Raw genomic sequence first — 15,779 nt, 5'->3', positions numbered from 1 at the left:
TGAGATGACCACAGCCGGACCACCCCATGGCCATGCTGGAACAGAAGGAGACACCACAAACCCATTATTTTCCTTCTACTTTAGCCAGTTCAAACCTCAGTTAAGGAGATTATCTCTCTTCTGGAGAAATTCATCAGCTTTTACTTAACTCTCATCAAATCTCTTGTTAAATATTTAATGGAATAAGGTGGTTTTTACATGAGCCTCAGGGTTACACCACCAGCCATGCAAGAGATGAGCACATGCCAGAATCACAGAGTCACAGAGTCTCAGGGATTGGAAGGGACCTCAAAAGCTCATCCAGTCCAATTCCCCTGCCAGAGCAGGAACACCCAGATGAGGTTACACAGGAAGGTGTCCAGGCCGGTCTTGAATGTCTCCAGAGTAGGAGACTCCACAATCCCCCTGGGCAGCCTGTTCCAGTGTCTGTCCCCTCAACGAGAAGAAGTTTCTTCTCAAATTTAAGTGGAACCTCTTGTGCTCCAGTTTGAACCCATTACCCCTTGTCCTATCATTGGTTGTCACCGAGAAGAGCCTGGCTCCATCCTCCTGACACTCACCCTTTACATATCTGTAAACATTAATGAGGTCACCCCTCAGTCTCTTCTCCAAGCTAAAGAGCCCCAGCTCCCTCAGCCTTTCCTCATAAGGGAGATGCTCCACTCTCTTCAGCATCTTTGTTGCCCTTAATCATCTTTGTTGCCAGCAGAAGTAAAGCTGCTGGGATGAGTTTAAACCCGTCTCTTTCTGTGTCCCTGAACGAACACAGTCATGGTGTTATAGATCTGGGAGAAACATACAGACCCCTTCAACGTTATGTGGAGACTGTTAGCAGAGATGTGAGGGTGTAGTAACGATGCTGTCGCACCTCCTCTCCACACTTGGGAAGAGGGTTGCAGAAGCTGAAGCTGCCAGAATGCTCCACTGGAGATGCAAGAGGATCACCCTTTTCTGAGCATACACACATGCAGATTTTGGAGAGGCTTTAGCATGTAGTGTTTGAGTCACCATCCCTGAGGGTGTTCAGAAGATGCGTAGAGGCAGCGCTCAGGGATGTGGTTTAGCGGTGGACTTGGCAGTGTGAGGTTAATGGTTGGACTCGATCTTAAAGGTCTTTTCCAATCAAAATGACTCTATGATTCTATATAGCTATATATGGATAATTTTTATAGAAGTGTCCCCTCAAGCTGGGGAAGCCACCCAGGGAACGTCTGCTTCACACCCTGAAGGGCTTAGGCTCCTGTTTCTCAGAGAACTGGTTGTGAAGCTTGTTTTAAACTCAAATAAAGCAATGTATTTTCCCGTCTTTTGTTCCAGACACTGCTGATTTGTTTCACTGAAATGTTGATTAAAAAAAACTCTATCGCATCAAGACAGACACCGTCATGAGAAATTTCAGCCCAATTGGCTCATATTTAATAATGTGCATATGGTGTGCTAGCAGCATACGGGACAAGTCAGCTAATTAAATTAGAATTATTTTATTTGATAATTTATGGTTAGTTTTACCAATATCTCTAATAATGCTGCAGCTAACACAAGAATTTTAAAGCATCCTTGGAAGCTCTGATTGAACTTGACGTAAGATAATGGATTTGCTTAATTTCAAGCTCCAGCCTCACACAGTTCATCGCTAAAATACGGGACTGCTTGAAGGTACACACACACCTGAAAATAAAAATGCAGGTGCATATACGAGACGGATGAAGGGGGAAAAAAAATGGTATCTCAGAAAATCTGGATTATATGGGTGACCTTCCCACAAGCAAAAGCAGAACACAAAAAAGAATCAACAATGGGATATTATCAAGCAGGTCTCTGTGCGGTGGGTTTCTATACTTAGCTGCCGCACAGGCTTGGGAAACATCTGAGGTAAAATTTGCAGCAATTCGAAATTCTGAAACAACTTGACATCTTAATTTCATGTGTAAGAGTGGAGCTTTCACGGTGACTCCATTAGGCTTTGGGAGAGGATAATTGTACTTCACCAGTTTAGAGGGAGGCGCATACTGGGGGATGAAGGACTGATGAACTTTAAAAGTGCCTTTGAGAACTTGGAGAAAGGAGAACAAGACCGGGAAAGGTTTCCTCATTTTTCTTTCCCTAGCCTTGGAGGTTTAGAGAAACGTGACTTATCTATAAATAAGGGGAATGTATAAATAAAAAAACAGTCTCCAAACCTGAGCCTAAAACTGATCTCAGTGTTGCTTTCCATTGACAGATAACAAATACGCTCCTGCAGTCACTCTCAATGGGTTCATCTTTATTCTTGGAGGAGCTTATGCACGAGCAACCACCATCTATGACCCAGAGAAAGGCAATATTAAAGCAGGTCCCAACATGAACCACTCCAGGCAGTTCTGCAGGTGAGAAAAACCATTAAAACTGAATTACCAGTGCCTTAATGTTTTCTGCTGATAAATGAGCTCATACAACCTACCAGTGAAGGGGCGAGGAGGAGGGAGGTGTGCACCGTCTAGGGGGCTTTCCTCATCTCCTTTTCGGACGTGTTCAGGGATGCGGCATTTCCCGAAGTGCACACCCAGGACTTTACTATGGTTCACGTGTCTCCTCACGTTCGGGCGTGATGGATCACGGGAGGGACGTGTGTTGGGCTCCTCCAGTGACTACAGAAACGCTGTTTCCCTCACTTTGCCGTGTGTAACCGGAGGATGATAAATACCTGCTCTAATAGAGACCACCATAATGTGGAACATGTTTTTGCTAACTAGCTAAAAGGCTATTGAAAGAAAAAAAAAAATACTGAGTAAGCACCACACACTGATACTAATTATTATTTATTACGTGCTTTTGATTGCTTTTTGGGCTCACTTCCTCAGTCCCAGTCACAGGTTTAACAAACTTCCCGAATTGGCTGACAAAAATAAAACTTGGCAGGCAGGTATTGGCAGAACTTAAAGGCCTTTTAAAGGGTATTACGTGGCTGTTACAGAAAGACGGGCTTGTTTCAGCCCCTCGCAGAGCGGACCCCACGCTGGGGACATGCTGAGTTCTCGGTTTCATGGGGACATCGCTGGTCCCCGAACGCTGTCACGGGCGCTGGGTGAAGGTTTGTTCTCAGTGTGTGATGCAGCAGCGTCTCGAGAACCTGAGCAAAACCAGCGGTTGTTTCGGGCAAAATACTGGCTGGGGTGGGAGGAATAGCAGCAATGGGGCAGCAGCTGGGCCACGTCTCCCAAACCTTCTGCCCAAAGCTCTGCTCCTCGCCCCAGGGGTGTCCCTGGCCCCCATCCTACAGCTGAAAAACACCTCCGTGTTTTGTCACATTTAACCTTTCGCTTTGGCGCAAATGAGAAGAATTCATTTTTAAGAAAGCGTGCTCAGGCTTTCTGGTTTTGCTTTGGTTTTTTTTTCTTCTGGTTTTCTCCTTTTTTCCCCTGTTTTTATCCATTTAAGGAGCGCCCTCTCTTGGCTGCTGAGCTGCTTTTCGTTGCAAGAAAAGGGCTCCGAGCAGCCAGCGGCCGCTGCCCCGCGCATCCTGCGCCAAGGACAGATCTTCTTGTCCCTCCACTTTAGCAGGAGGCGAAACAGGATGAGGAGGAGATTCCAGTGCTCAGGCAGCTGCTAATGATAGTTTTTCTCCCAAAAACTAGAAATAAACGGTATAATTCAGCTCAGGAATAGAGCCCTCACCCATAAAATGAACTGCGAGGGATTTGTGCATTTGATACATCCCTGTATCTTCCCATAGAGAGGGATGAACTGCTCTTTGGACATCTCTGTTTTGTAAAACGTAACGAAATACTGTTTGTTAAGCGTCTGGAATACATGACAAGAGAAATTTCAGGGGTGATTTCAAGCAGGGGCTGTTGGCTGAGCATCTCACCCGAAAATGTCCCAGGGTTTGGAACGTGAAGGGATTTGTTGCTCTGCGCCGTGCGGAAGGGAATCCAGCGGGAGACCTTGTGATGGACCAGGGAGAGTAAACCAGTCACCTAAATATTCACTGCTGCTTAAGCACCATAGTAAATGGGCTTTGCTTAAGTAGAACATGACACCCGCCAGTAAAAAGTAACTTCAGACTTTTAAATGACATTTTTCCTAAAGCCTAAAGCAATAGCAAACTGGAAACCTACGTGTATAGTGGGATAGTCACCAAAACCGAGAATATTTCAGTACAGCCAATTGGATACCAAAAAAAAGGCACCATTTCAAAAATTCTTAAATGTGCTGGAAACAGTCAAGGAAGAATGTTTCAGCCAAAGGGAGATGTAAAACCTATGACAAAAACTAAATGAATCACTATGTAGGGAAATAGGGAAAATGGGAGGCTGGCAGTAACAAAAAGGTTAAAAACTGGCTGCTGCTACAGGAGGCTGAGGGAGTCAGTGAAGTACTAAGGGCTAACAGGAGTAAAAAGAAAGGTACTTTAAACCTTTTGGGATCAAATTTGTAATTTTAATCAGTTATAAAACCATTGCTGGTGAGGTAGCAAAATGTAACACAGACTGGTCGGATGGCTATTTCTCATCGGCATTTGGAGCAAGAAGGTTTGGCTCCATATTGCGCTGTGAGGGGCTGAACACGGTCACTGTTGGCAGCAAGAAAAGATGTGAACTCAGAAATCAAGTCCTCAGATCAGGCATCGCAGCCATTTTAGACAAAGGCATCTTTAGAGACTTCACTGAGAAGCTGATTGAGCCACTAATGTTGATCTTTAATAACTCTTACAGTTCAGGATGGATCAGGGCACTGCCAAAGTGTTTCTGTATTTCGAGAAGGTGAAAGGGAGAATTGCAGTGCAGCAATTAATTTTTCAAAGTACCGACGCCAGGCTAAGTGGTCTCACTTAGCCTCATGTTGGTCCTCTGCAAAATACCAGAGTGATTAATTTGGGATTTCATCAACAAATAACTAGATGCTAATAATATAATGAAGAGCAATAAATACGCTTTCCTGGAAAATCGGTCTTGTTAAACCAACCTGTTGTCTTTTGCTTTTTGGGGGGGTGGAAACCGGGATCTTCGTTTTGGTTTCTAATAAAACACGGCTGGCTGCTAAAGACAACTGTGATGCCATAATATACTGCGATTTCTCCAAGGTATTTGGCTGGTATTATATGGAATTAACAAGCCACACATTAGAGAGATTAAATCTGCTTCACTGACAGATCTCAAAATGTAGTTGTTAATGAGAAGATATCATTGAGCAAGGCCACTGGTAGCGAGCATTGATTCTTCTTCAGGGTTATTTAATATATCTACCAACAATCCAGGTAATAAAACATCTCCCCTGGTAAGGCTGCAGGTGGCATAACACTCGGTGGCTAAAAAAATACTACAGACGGAGCTGTTCTAGCCAGTTATCTGCATGTCTCAAGCTATCAGCAGTGTTTTAAATGCAAATGAATACATGGAGGACGCACAGTCAGAGCAGTCCTGCTCCCCTTGGAACGTCAGGTACCCGGAAGAGCACAGAAAGGAGGCCACTCGGAGCGAGACAACACCAGCTCTCGTCGCAACGTGGTGGAGAACAGGTCAATGCAATATTGGACATATCACATGAGCCCTAACACCAAAATGAAAACAAGTTGAAGCTGGGAAGAGCGAGCGCTGCTGCGGACGGCGTTGGTGAGATGGACACAGGTCTTGGGTCCACGCACCGACGTGTGAAAATATCAGCTGCGAAAATGATCCCGGGTTGCGAATCAAATCTTCGACATGAAATTTAAGGTGTTTATCAAAAAAAAGGCCGAGAGGTGACTGGATCACTGGGAGCGAGTAGAAAAGCTTTCAGTCCGGCACACCAAGGCTTAGAAGGTTATAAGGGCTAGAAAGTCAAGTTACACATCTCAGACTTGAAGGAAGGCGCTTTCCCAACACAGCAAGGATAATTAAACAGTGAACCAGCAAGGGAGGGAGCGAACTCACCAACACTCGCTGTTTTTAAGAGGAGATTAGATATGTTTCCAAGAGAGATACTGCCTGGGGAAAAGTCCATGGCCTGCGTATACACAAGCTCAGATCAGCTAAGCACAGAGATCCCTCCTGACCTTAGTCTATGAATCTATAAATCCCTCATTCCACTCATTAGCATGGATCACAAAAACCACGGTTTAAAAGCAGCAACATAAACAACTTAAAAATTAACTGCATGGTATTGATCTCCTCTCACCAGGAATCACTCGATACCAAATTTGCTGGGAAAAATCTTGGCGGCATCACTTTTATTTTTATCTGCACTGTTTCTACGTGTTAGTGACTAGGGAGCGTGATGGCTTTGAGCGCAGGGAAAAGTAATGTATGTGACATTCCCCACATCTGTAAAATTAAAGGTCCATTCGAATGGTTTTAATACCAAGTTAAATTGCTTTTAATGAAAAACGAAAAATAAATGGCTCAGGTCTCCAGCTCACAATCAACAGAAGAGCAAATGGAGCATCATTTTCAGATTAAGCCCGGCCTGATGGAAGTCAATAAGAAATTCGTGTTGACCTAGAATTAACCCTTTGAGGGACGGTGCCAAGTGGGCAAAGAGCCATAATATGCCTGAAGCATTATACAATTCACTGCGAGTTCACACACAGGTCTTGAACACCTTCCATGTGACATGTGAGGATGAGGGAAATATTTGACGTTTCCCAGACATCAGGCAAGTGTCTCCTGTTTGCCATGTGCCCTATCTCAGCTTGGCAGCTCTGAGTTTGTAGGATCTTTGGAGGCGATGACGGCAGGATGGGGATGAAGAGCAGAGATGGTGACATCTTGCTCAGCTGGACACCCCCCTCCAGAAACACTTACAAAGACATCCCTCCCCTCCAGCGCTGGCAAGTCCTCCCATTGCAGGCAGACACTCTCCCTTCCCCCCATGCCCTTCAAGGGTTTATTTTTCCACGAGCAAAAAGAATACTGAATGTGTTTCTGTGTATGATTAAAAATTCCATATTCTGCTCGCTTAGGATGCAGGCGGCGTGCAAACAGGCCTGTGCTACAGGAGCCTCCACGGGGCAACAGCAGCAGCGTGGTGGTGCCAGCAATAATTCCGGAGCAGCTAATTTAGCACCGGCAATTCCCAACAGACACCAGAAAAGCATTTTCTTCTTCCTCCTCTGACTGTTAACCAGTAAGATTTATTAGATGGTTCTGCCGAATGGAAATCTTTAATAAAACTTCAACTCGGGCTGAACAGCACAAAAAACAGGGTCGGTTTGTGGATATATTTTTTTTCCCCTCTTCTTTTTAAATAAGCCCTTGTTCTTGAACAGCCAAGCATGGTGACTCCTGTGCTTAACTGCCAGGCGTTGCTAATGTACAGCACCAGCCGCAGACCCCCCAGCTGGTTCCTTCCCTCATTGCAGAGTTCTGTTACCTCTGGGCGCTGGAAGGGGCTGGAGCACAGCGTGTCCGGATGGATATTCCCAGGTGCAGCTATTACAGCACACGGTTCCTAAATGGCCGCGCACTTTTGGAGCCCGCAGACATAAAGGCTGGTCTGTTCTGCAGGCAACATTTGCAGCTGGAAGTGTTCGCAGTCCAGAAGGGATGAACCGAAATCTTCCAGCGTATCTGGAAGGAGACGTGTGGCTGGGACTCGGCTCCACAGACAGCAGATAAGAGCTGCCGCGCCAGGCTAATAGCAATAATTTCTGCAGCAGCTGATGACACGAAGGATTTCGTTGTGCAGCAAAGCGTGACTGATGCAGACAGAGCACTCAGGCCGTTACTGATGTGTGCTGGACTTTGGAATAAAACATCGCTGGTTTTTCATCAACAAGTAACAGTGCCACACGATGGCTTCGGATCATTAGCAAGGGAAAGCGCTCACGGAGTAAGGGAGAGTAGAACTGGAACACGGCCAACACACCCACACTAATAATCCCTCTCCAAGAAGTGGCATGATATTCTCCTAATTGACCATGACTAATCCGGACCCTCATTTATCCATCTCGCTGTAAAGATGACACCTCTGGCAGCACAAGGCGGCCACCCCGGCTCGAGCCCTCTCCAACATAACAACCCAGCTGCCAGCCACGGAGGTCGTCAGCACCGCGACCAAACTCTGGAGGACACCTCAGCACCCCGAGCACCACCACGCACTCTGGAGGACACCTCGGCACCCCGAGCACCACCACGCACAAGGCGGCGGCGATGCCTTTCGCTTCAGTGTTACAAACCGCCGTGCAAGTTTCACTCCAAGGTCCCTGGTTTAAGCGAAAGCTTAACGGGTTGTTGGCAGCTCTGCCCAGCACCACACGCAGCCGCTGCCCACGGCGACTGAAACCCACTGGCCTCTCTGGTCCTGTGCTCACTGCACCCAGCTGCTGAGCATCGTTCAGTTCCACCTCCTGGAGTCTTAGGGCAGGAAGGAAATTCACCCACTAATAAATGCAGGGATTTTTTTCTTCTTCTTCCTCTAAGCAGATTCTGTGTCTATCTAAACTGATAATATTTAATAACTTTCATGGAACTGCTCCAAATAAATTAGTGAGTGCCTGTGGATGCATAGGCAGGAGTGAGGAGGGAGAGGAGCTTTGTTTGTGGACTCGGAAGATATTAAGATTCAGGGAATCAAAACAACATGCTAATTCAGCTGTTTCAAATCTCATTACAACCCCAGACATTACAATGTAGGGTTTTACTTTGTTTTTTTTTTTCATTTTTTAACGTTCCCTGATAAGGCTGATGTGATCTTTAGAACTGAGCAGGAAATTTTAAAATAACAATAATCCAAACTGACAAACTTTGCTGATAGTCCCACAGCTCGGGGCTGTGTTTAGCCCTCATGCCTAAGGGAGAGAAGGGCTGGAGCAGGCGCTCCCAGACACTTGGCTCTCAAACCCCACAGAAAAGCAGCCCTGACATCCTCTGCTTTGGGTTGGTTCCAAACTACTGCCCATCAAGAGACTTTCACTATGAGATGCTCTTCAATGAGAAACAGAGGCTCTGTAACATTCGTGATGGGAAGGTGACCACTGAGACAACGGCAGCTGAGCTGCCTGAGCAGGTCCCCAGGTGAAAGCACCTACGTGCTGAGCCCTGCGCTCCACACCTGAGCTGGAGTACAGGTCGGTTTGCTCCCATGTGATTAAACAAAAGTTCATTGAAAAGCAATCTGATGTCAAATGCAGGAAAAGAGAAAAAAAAAAGAGCAAATTGCATCCTGGGCCACATCTGTAGGGTTACGAGCAGAGATGGAGCTGTGATCGTCCCACTTTGCTCAGCGCTTGTAAGGCTGCACCTGGAGTACTGTGCTCAGTTTTGGTCCTCAGAATTCCAAAAAGACATGGACAAGACTGGAGAGGGTCCAAAGGAAGACTATGAAGGTGATCAGTGGGCTGGAGAACCTGCCCTGTGAGGAAAGACCAGAGGAGTTATGTCTCTTCTCCCCGGAGAGAAGGCTCGGCGGGACCTCACACAGTATTCCAGCTCCTAGAGGGTGGCTACAAGGAGGACAGAGGCTCTATCATCACAAGAAGGACAGGGGCCCTATCTTCACAAGGACTCATGTGGAGAAGACAAAGAGCAATGGTACAAGTTGCACCAGGAGCGATTTCATCCCACTATAAGAAAGAAATTTTTTACAGTGAGAACAATCACTCACTGGAACAACCTCCCCAGGGATGTAGCAGAGTCCTCATCACCAGAGGTTTTCAAGCTAGGAGTGGACAGGGTGCCAGATGATCTCATCACGGCTCCCTTTCCCACAAAAGGTTGGACCAGATGCCCTTTCGCAGTCCCTTCCAGCCTGGGCCGTTTGTGTGGCTACAATTCAGGGACTGGCTTTGCCCATCAAGTCCTTTCCTGGCCACCTGTCAGAGAGAATCTCCTCTCCACCTGCTTGCTCAAGCTGGGGCAGGACAGCAGACAGACAGATTTAAATGGTGTTTGTATTACACAAGCGCTCCAGCCTTGGGCAGCCAGGCCCCCAGCAGCCCCTGGTGCCCCCCAGCCTCACCGGAATTCTCTTAGGGAGAATTACCCGGGGTAATTACCAGTAATTACCCGGGGAATAGAAGGCAGGGTCGTTAGCCTGCCGGCTAATCATTTGGAAAATGCTGAGATGTCTTTTTCTAGAAGGAGAGGATGAAGTGACCTCTGTTCTGACGCCAGTTACCTTGGTGCTGCTCGTGGGCTGGGGCGGCCGCTGTCCCCAAAGCTGCCGGGGATCTGTGTCCCCCAGCCAGGCTCTGCAGAATGGAACCTCCTTCCTTCCTTCCCTGGCTCTGACAGCCCCTAATCATTTCATCTCTCAGGATTAATGGCACCGAGCAATAAACCCGCATCCTAATTATTGTAATTATTTCTTTCTTTGTACGTCAGCCTTGGTAACGATGTTTTTACAGCTGACGGGATGGAAGGGAGGGGAGAAAAGAAATATTGTCACGGTAATGAAGAGAGAGCAGCGAGCACACTCCTTTCCACTCACTTTCCTCAAGGTTTTAGAGCCCACTTGAGTTTCCTGTTCCCTGAGGTCCCAGAAATTAGCAGTGATTGTCCTAATACCACAAAGTAGCAGCGAGCTAGGACTAAACTCCTAATTGATCTTAAGTACCTACCTCCCACTTTAGCCCCGGAGATGCCTGAATGTCTCCAAAGTCCCCTGGACACGTAAGTACCCTCTGCATACTTAGAGCTGCCGATTTCTTGATAGCAGGAGCAGCTCACAGTTTTTCTTAACCTCAGGCATGACTCACAAGCTAAGCATTATGCCAGTCTTATCTCTGGGAATTGCATACGGAGGGGGCAGAAGCTACTCTAATCACCATTTAAAATTCATACAGGCTTTCAGAGGGTGGAAGCAGGCATCCATTTCTTCCCCAGTGCATTAGCACCGTGATGGGAGGCTGCAGGACTGAGCTGCTCGCCCCAGCAGCTGGGCAGGAATTTTGTTCAGTGCCATAGCCCAGGTACTGGAGAACAAGAGCCCACTCGCCCCGAATCCAGGGAATGGGCTGGAGAAGAACCCGGGCACAGATCCTGTCGGGAAGGTGTCCTTGGCTACTCAGCTGCTCTATGGTGGCAGCAGCTCTGGTTTAGAGTATCATACAACCTTAGAATAGTTTGGGTTGGGAGGGACCTCCAAAGCTCATCCAGTGCCACCCCTGCCATGAGCAGGGACATCTTCACCCAGATCAGGTTGCTCAGAGCCCCGTCCAGCCTGGCCTGGGATGTCTCCAGGGATGGGGCATCCACCACCTCTCTGGCCAACCTGGGACAGTGTTTTACCACCCGCAGTGTAACAAATTTCTTCCTCGTGTCTAACCTGAATCTCCCCTCTTCTGGTTTAAAACCATCACCCCGTATCGTATCCAGACAGGCTCTGATAAAGAATCTGTCATTCTGCTCCCTGCTGGCCGTGGGCCCCAGCCCCCAGGACTCCCTGCCGGCAGTGCCCTCCAGCCCAGCCCCTTGGCAGGAGGGCGCGCTCCCTTTCAGGATGACACTTGCTTTACTCAAGTCCTCGTTCTTCCCCATTTCTCCCTGACGTTTCAAAAATAATTACCAGTGGTTCAGTAAGTTCATTAGCAAACTCCCTTAGGACCCTGGGCTATGTATCATCCAGCCCTGCTAATTTGTGGATAGGCTCTAATCAAGTGTTTCAAGTCTCTCTCTCCTTCCTCCTCCTTTCAGATTAACAGTTATTTTGACAAGATTCTCATTATTTCCTATTTCCTGGCAGTACCCAGGGACTAGGCTTATTTGAGTCCTCACTGTTGTCATTGTGGGTTTATTTTTAACCTCAGGCTCTGCTTCTCCGCAAGGACATCAGAGTTTTGTGTTCTTCAGAAACACGTGGCTTTATCAGTGCCATTTTAGTTGCTGTTCATCCTGGACCTTCCAGTGCTCTCTTTTCCCATTGTCACTCTTGCTGCTCCAAAATTAGCCAGAAGAAATAACTTTGCTTTTACCAAGCCTGCAGAGTTACTACCCTTCTCTAGCTTCTTAGATTTAGGCCAACTTCTTGACTGCAGTTAATTTCTTGTCTTCTCCTCCCTCCTTTTCTCCAGTGTGTACACGCTCTATGAGTCTCCCTTTCTCTTCCCAACACAACCATCTACTGGCTGCTCTGGGGAGGGACCCAACCACCTGAAAAACCACCACCAGCCCCATCCGGCTTAACAACATGTTTAAATGTTGGAGGACAAGCTCAGGCTCCCCAGTGGATGAACAGCAGAGCCCGTGGAGAACATAGCAGCCCCGTGTAGGCCTTTCCATCCAGCTGCCTCCATTGTCCTTCTGCCCTTTCCAAATGCACAGCGGGACCTCAGCCCCTTATTGTCCATCATGCCCTGTGTACAGTCGCTGGAGAGGCCAAGGGGTTGAGTGGAAGCGAGGAGGAAGAGATGAGGCCGAAGGGCAATTTCTCTTTCAAATACCCTTCACACCTTCGTGTCTTCTTACCAAAAGCCTACAGACCATGGGATCACAGAATCGACTGGGTTGGAAAAGACCTCAGAGATCATCAAGTCTAACCCTCGGTCCAACTCCAGTCCATTGACTAGATCATGGCACTAAGTGCCATGTCTAATCTCAGTTTAAAAACCTCCAGGGATGGCGAGTCCAGCACCTCCCTGGGCAGCCGTTCCAATGCCTGACCACTCTCTCTGTAAAGAATTTCTTTTTAATATCCAGCCTAAATTTCCCCTGGCAGAGTTGAAGCCCATGGCCCCTTGTCCTATTGCTGACTGCCTGGGAGAAGAGACCAATCCCCACCTGGCTAGAACTGCCCTTCAGGTAGTTCTAGAGAGTGATGAGCTCACCTCTAAGCCTCCTCTTCTCCAGACTAAACAACCCCAGCTCCCTCAGCCTCTCCCCATAGGGCTTGTGTTCAAGTCCCTTCACCAGTCTTGTTTCTCTTCTCTGGACCCGCTCCAGCACTTCAATGTCTTTCCTGAACTGAGGGGCCCAGAACTGAACACAGTACTCCAGGTGTGGCCTCCCCAATGCAGAGTACAGGGGAAGGATCACTGCCCTTGTCCTGCTGACCACGCTAGTTTTGATACAGGACAGGATACCGTTGGCCTTCTTGGCCACCTGGGCACACTGATGGCTCATGTTGAGCTTCCTGTCAATTAGCCCAACCTCATTATCCTGGATTTGCAAGAGATGACTGAAGTCCAGCACTTTGATTTTTAAAGCAGTAAGGTGGTTTTGTTCTCTTCGGAGCCCAGCACGTGGCTCCTGCGCCAGCCCCTCAGCTGCACATCCAACCATCAGCTTCACGTGCCCCGGGGTGGCTTTTCCCTGGACACCCCACCTGGGTGGGAAGGACAAGTCAGCAGGACCTCCGGGCTCTGCAACCATGGTGCTGAGGCAACAGAGCGTTTTTTGGAGGGGGAAGGTTGAGATTTTTGTCCCCACTTTGCAGCATTCATTGCCAATTAGAGGAATAACTTGCTTCAAGGGTTTATTCCAGCCACGGCAGCAGGGACTCCAAATTGTTCAAATCGCTTTTGCGTATACGTGGTGTTACAATGACACGTTCTTCTGCACATGCTGCTGATCCCGTGTGTGGGCTGGAGAAACATCTTATTTGGACTAACTTACATTGTTTAAATTAGAGACAATGTTTACCTGCATGTAAGGAACAAAAAAAAAAAAAGGACTAATTTGGGGGAGAGAGGGAGAAAGAAGATAAATTCCCACACAGCTTTATATAGATAAGAATAAGAGCTATATTCATAGCTCAGAGAATCACAGAACGGTTAGGTTGGAAGGGACCTCTGGAGACCATCCAGTCCAACCCACCTGCTAAAGCAGGTTCACCAGAGCAGATCACACAGGAATGTGTCCAGGTGGGTTTGAATGTCTCCAGAGGAGACTCCACAACCTCCCTGGGCAGCCTGTTCCAGTTCACCCCTTTGTTACAATAGATGGGGTTTGTTTTAAGCCTAAAAAAGAAAATTGTTGGGTCAGAAAACTAACTAAAGCTTTATTTCTTTTTTTTTTTTAAATACAGTGCTGTGGTTCTGGATGGAAAAATTTATGCCACGGGTGGGATCGTTAGCAGCGAAGGACCTGCCCTGGGAAACATGGAAGCCTACGACCCTAAAACAAATACATGGACACTTCTACCAAATATGCCCTGCCCTGTGTTTCGACACGGCTGCGTAGTAATCAAGAAGTACATTCAGAGCGGCTGATGTTACCCTGGAGTCGGACGGAGAACTGTTGGTAGCTGTTGAAAGCGGGCAAGGAGGACAATACTACTTAAGAAGCAAAAGCAGCAAAGCCAGCCAGTGAACATATTGCTCTAAAGTCTTGAATAGTGTCTACATTGAATGTAGAAAAATCATCCTCACCTTTTGGTGAACAAGGAGCAGAGAGCTCCGTGCTATGTAAGATATTGTAACTTAATAATACAAGGGTGTCACTAGATGTTATAGTGGCACTTGTTCTGGACGTCGGCTTTTGGTCAACCCAGGTGCAATAGAATTTCACATATTTTTTAAGCTGGGGAAGAGAGGAAAAAAAAAAGAAAATCTGCATTTTACTTCTAGAGCTCAAGCTTGATTCTTAGAATAACCATGCAGATTAGTTTTACTATTACACTTTAGGCATCAATCTATTTGAAAAGGTCAAAGTGTCCTTACCACTTTGATTCCTACATTTGTTTTTAACAAATACATGCTTTTCAATACCAATGACTGAGAGAAATCTTGTGTGACAGATGGCCTACGCTGATGTCAGTCTTCCATCCGATCGAACCAATCTTTCAGTTCTCCAGAGCTGAGCCCAGAAGGGGGGGATAGGTGGGGACTGGGGAGAAGAGGAATAGCCATTGGTAATAAATTCCATGTAAAATGATGGGGGAAAAGAAACCAGTCTGTTGGTCTGGGTGAGTTTCTGCTCCCGGCGATACTTGTGTGGACACGTGTGGCCGTGCCCGTGGTGGGGGGCGCTTGGGACCTTCTCCTCGGGGTTTCTGCTGATGAGCAAACGTGGCAGCGCTCGGTTCCTGCAACGCGAAGTGAAATGGGTTTCAATTCCAGAGCCGTTCCCTGATAAAACCGCTCTCCGCTGCTTCTGATTGGGATCATACTTAAAACACACGGCGTGGTGTGGGACGCGAAGAAGATGCTCCTGTTGTGGCCACACACTCAGCTTTGGCTCTCAACCAAAATTCCTTATGTTGGGATATACGCCACTATCTTTTATGTAAAGCCTGAGAAGTTTCTTTATTTTGTTTCATTTTTCAAGTTTCCCCATAGGTGTGGAAACCTTATTTACAGATTTTAAACACACAAGTTTAAATCCCATGGTAGAAGAATGCATAGACTTAAGCCCAGTATAAGAGACTTAAAGTGATTACTATGTAGAGTTGTAAGTATATGCACAGCACAGGGGTTATATTTTTATATATATTAAAATATTGTCTATCCAGAGAGCATTGTGATGTGGAAATTCTTTATAATAAATTTATACATAAACTGATCAAATGGGAGACGGACCGGGTAACAGAGAGGGGGCAGGGAAAAGAATCCTAACATTCACAAGTAAGAAGTAACCCCAAGCTAAGGATTGTCTGATTTCTTTCCAAGTAGAAGGGAAAAGAGTTGCCATACTTGCCTTCGCAGACTCAAACCCCAAATGCCATGTCGGTAATTCAAGGAGGGTCCTACACAGGGCATGGGTGAGATCTTACAGTCAATATCTAGTTGAATTTCATACCAAATACGCTAGCCTTTTTATACTGAGGGAGGTCTGCCTACAGCTTTGGGGAAATCAATGCAGATGGTTAGCTAATCATCTTATTTTATTAATAATCGTTTATAAAATAAATAAAAAAAAACATTTGTATCTTGCAGTATTTAAAGT

At 46.8% G+C, this 15,779-nt stretch overlaps 1 protein-coding gene across 1 annotated transcript in view; it reads left to right on the top strand.

Annotated features, from left to right (window-relative positions):
* Positions 1–14,107, top strand: part of KLHL29 (kelch like family member 29) — a gene marked incomplete at its 5' end in the record, with an annotated part of 253,044 nt that extends 238,937 nt beyond the window's left edge. The window contains 2 exons of the mRNA XM_080342925.1: positions 2,222–2,366; positions 13,921–14,107. Coding sequence (XP_080199051.1) covers positions 2,222–2,366; positions 13,921–14,104 — 329 coding nt within the window. The 3' untranslated portion in view covers positions 14,105–14,107. The remainder of the gene's footprint in view (positions 1–2,221; positions 2,367–13,920) is intronic.
* Positions 14,108–15,779: the final 1,672 nt, after the last annotated feature.

Source organism: Nesoenas mayeri (assembly GCF_963082525.1).
Source record: "Nesoenas mayeri genome assembly, chromosome: 3".
In the NCBI taxonomy this organism is placed as follows: domain Eukaryota; kingdom Metazoa; phylum Chordata; class Aves; order Columbiformes; family Columbidae; genus Nesoenas; species Nesoenas mayeri.
The sequence above is the reverse complement of the archived record's forward strand: the minus strand, read 5'-3'. Positions and strand labels throughout refer to the sequence as shown.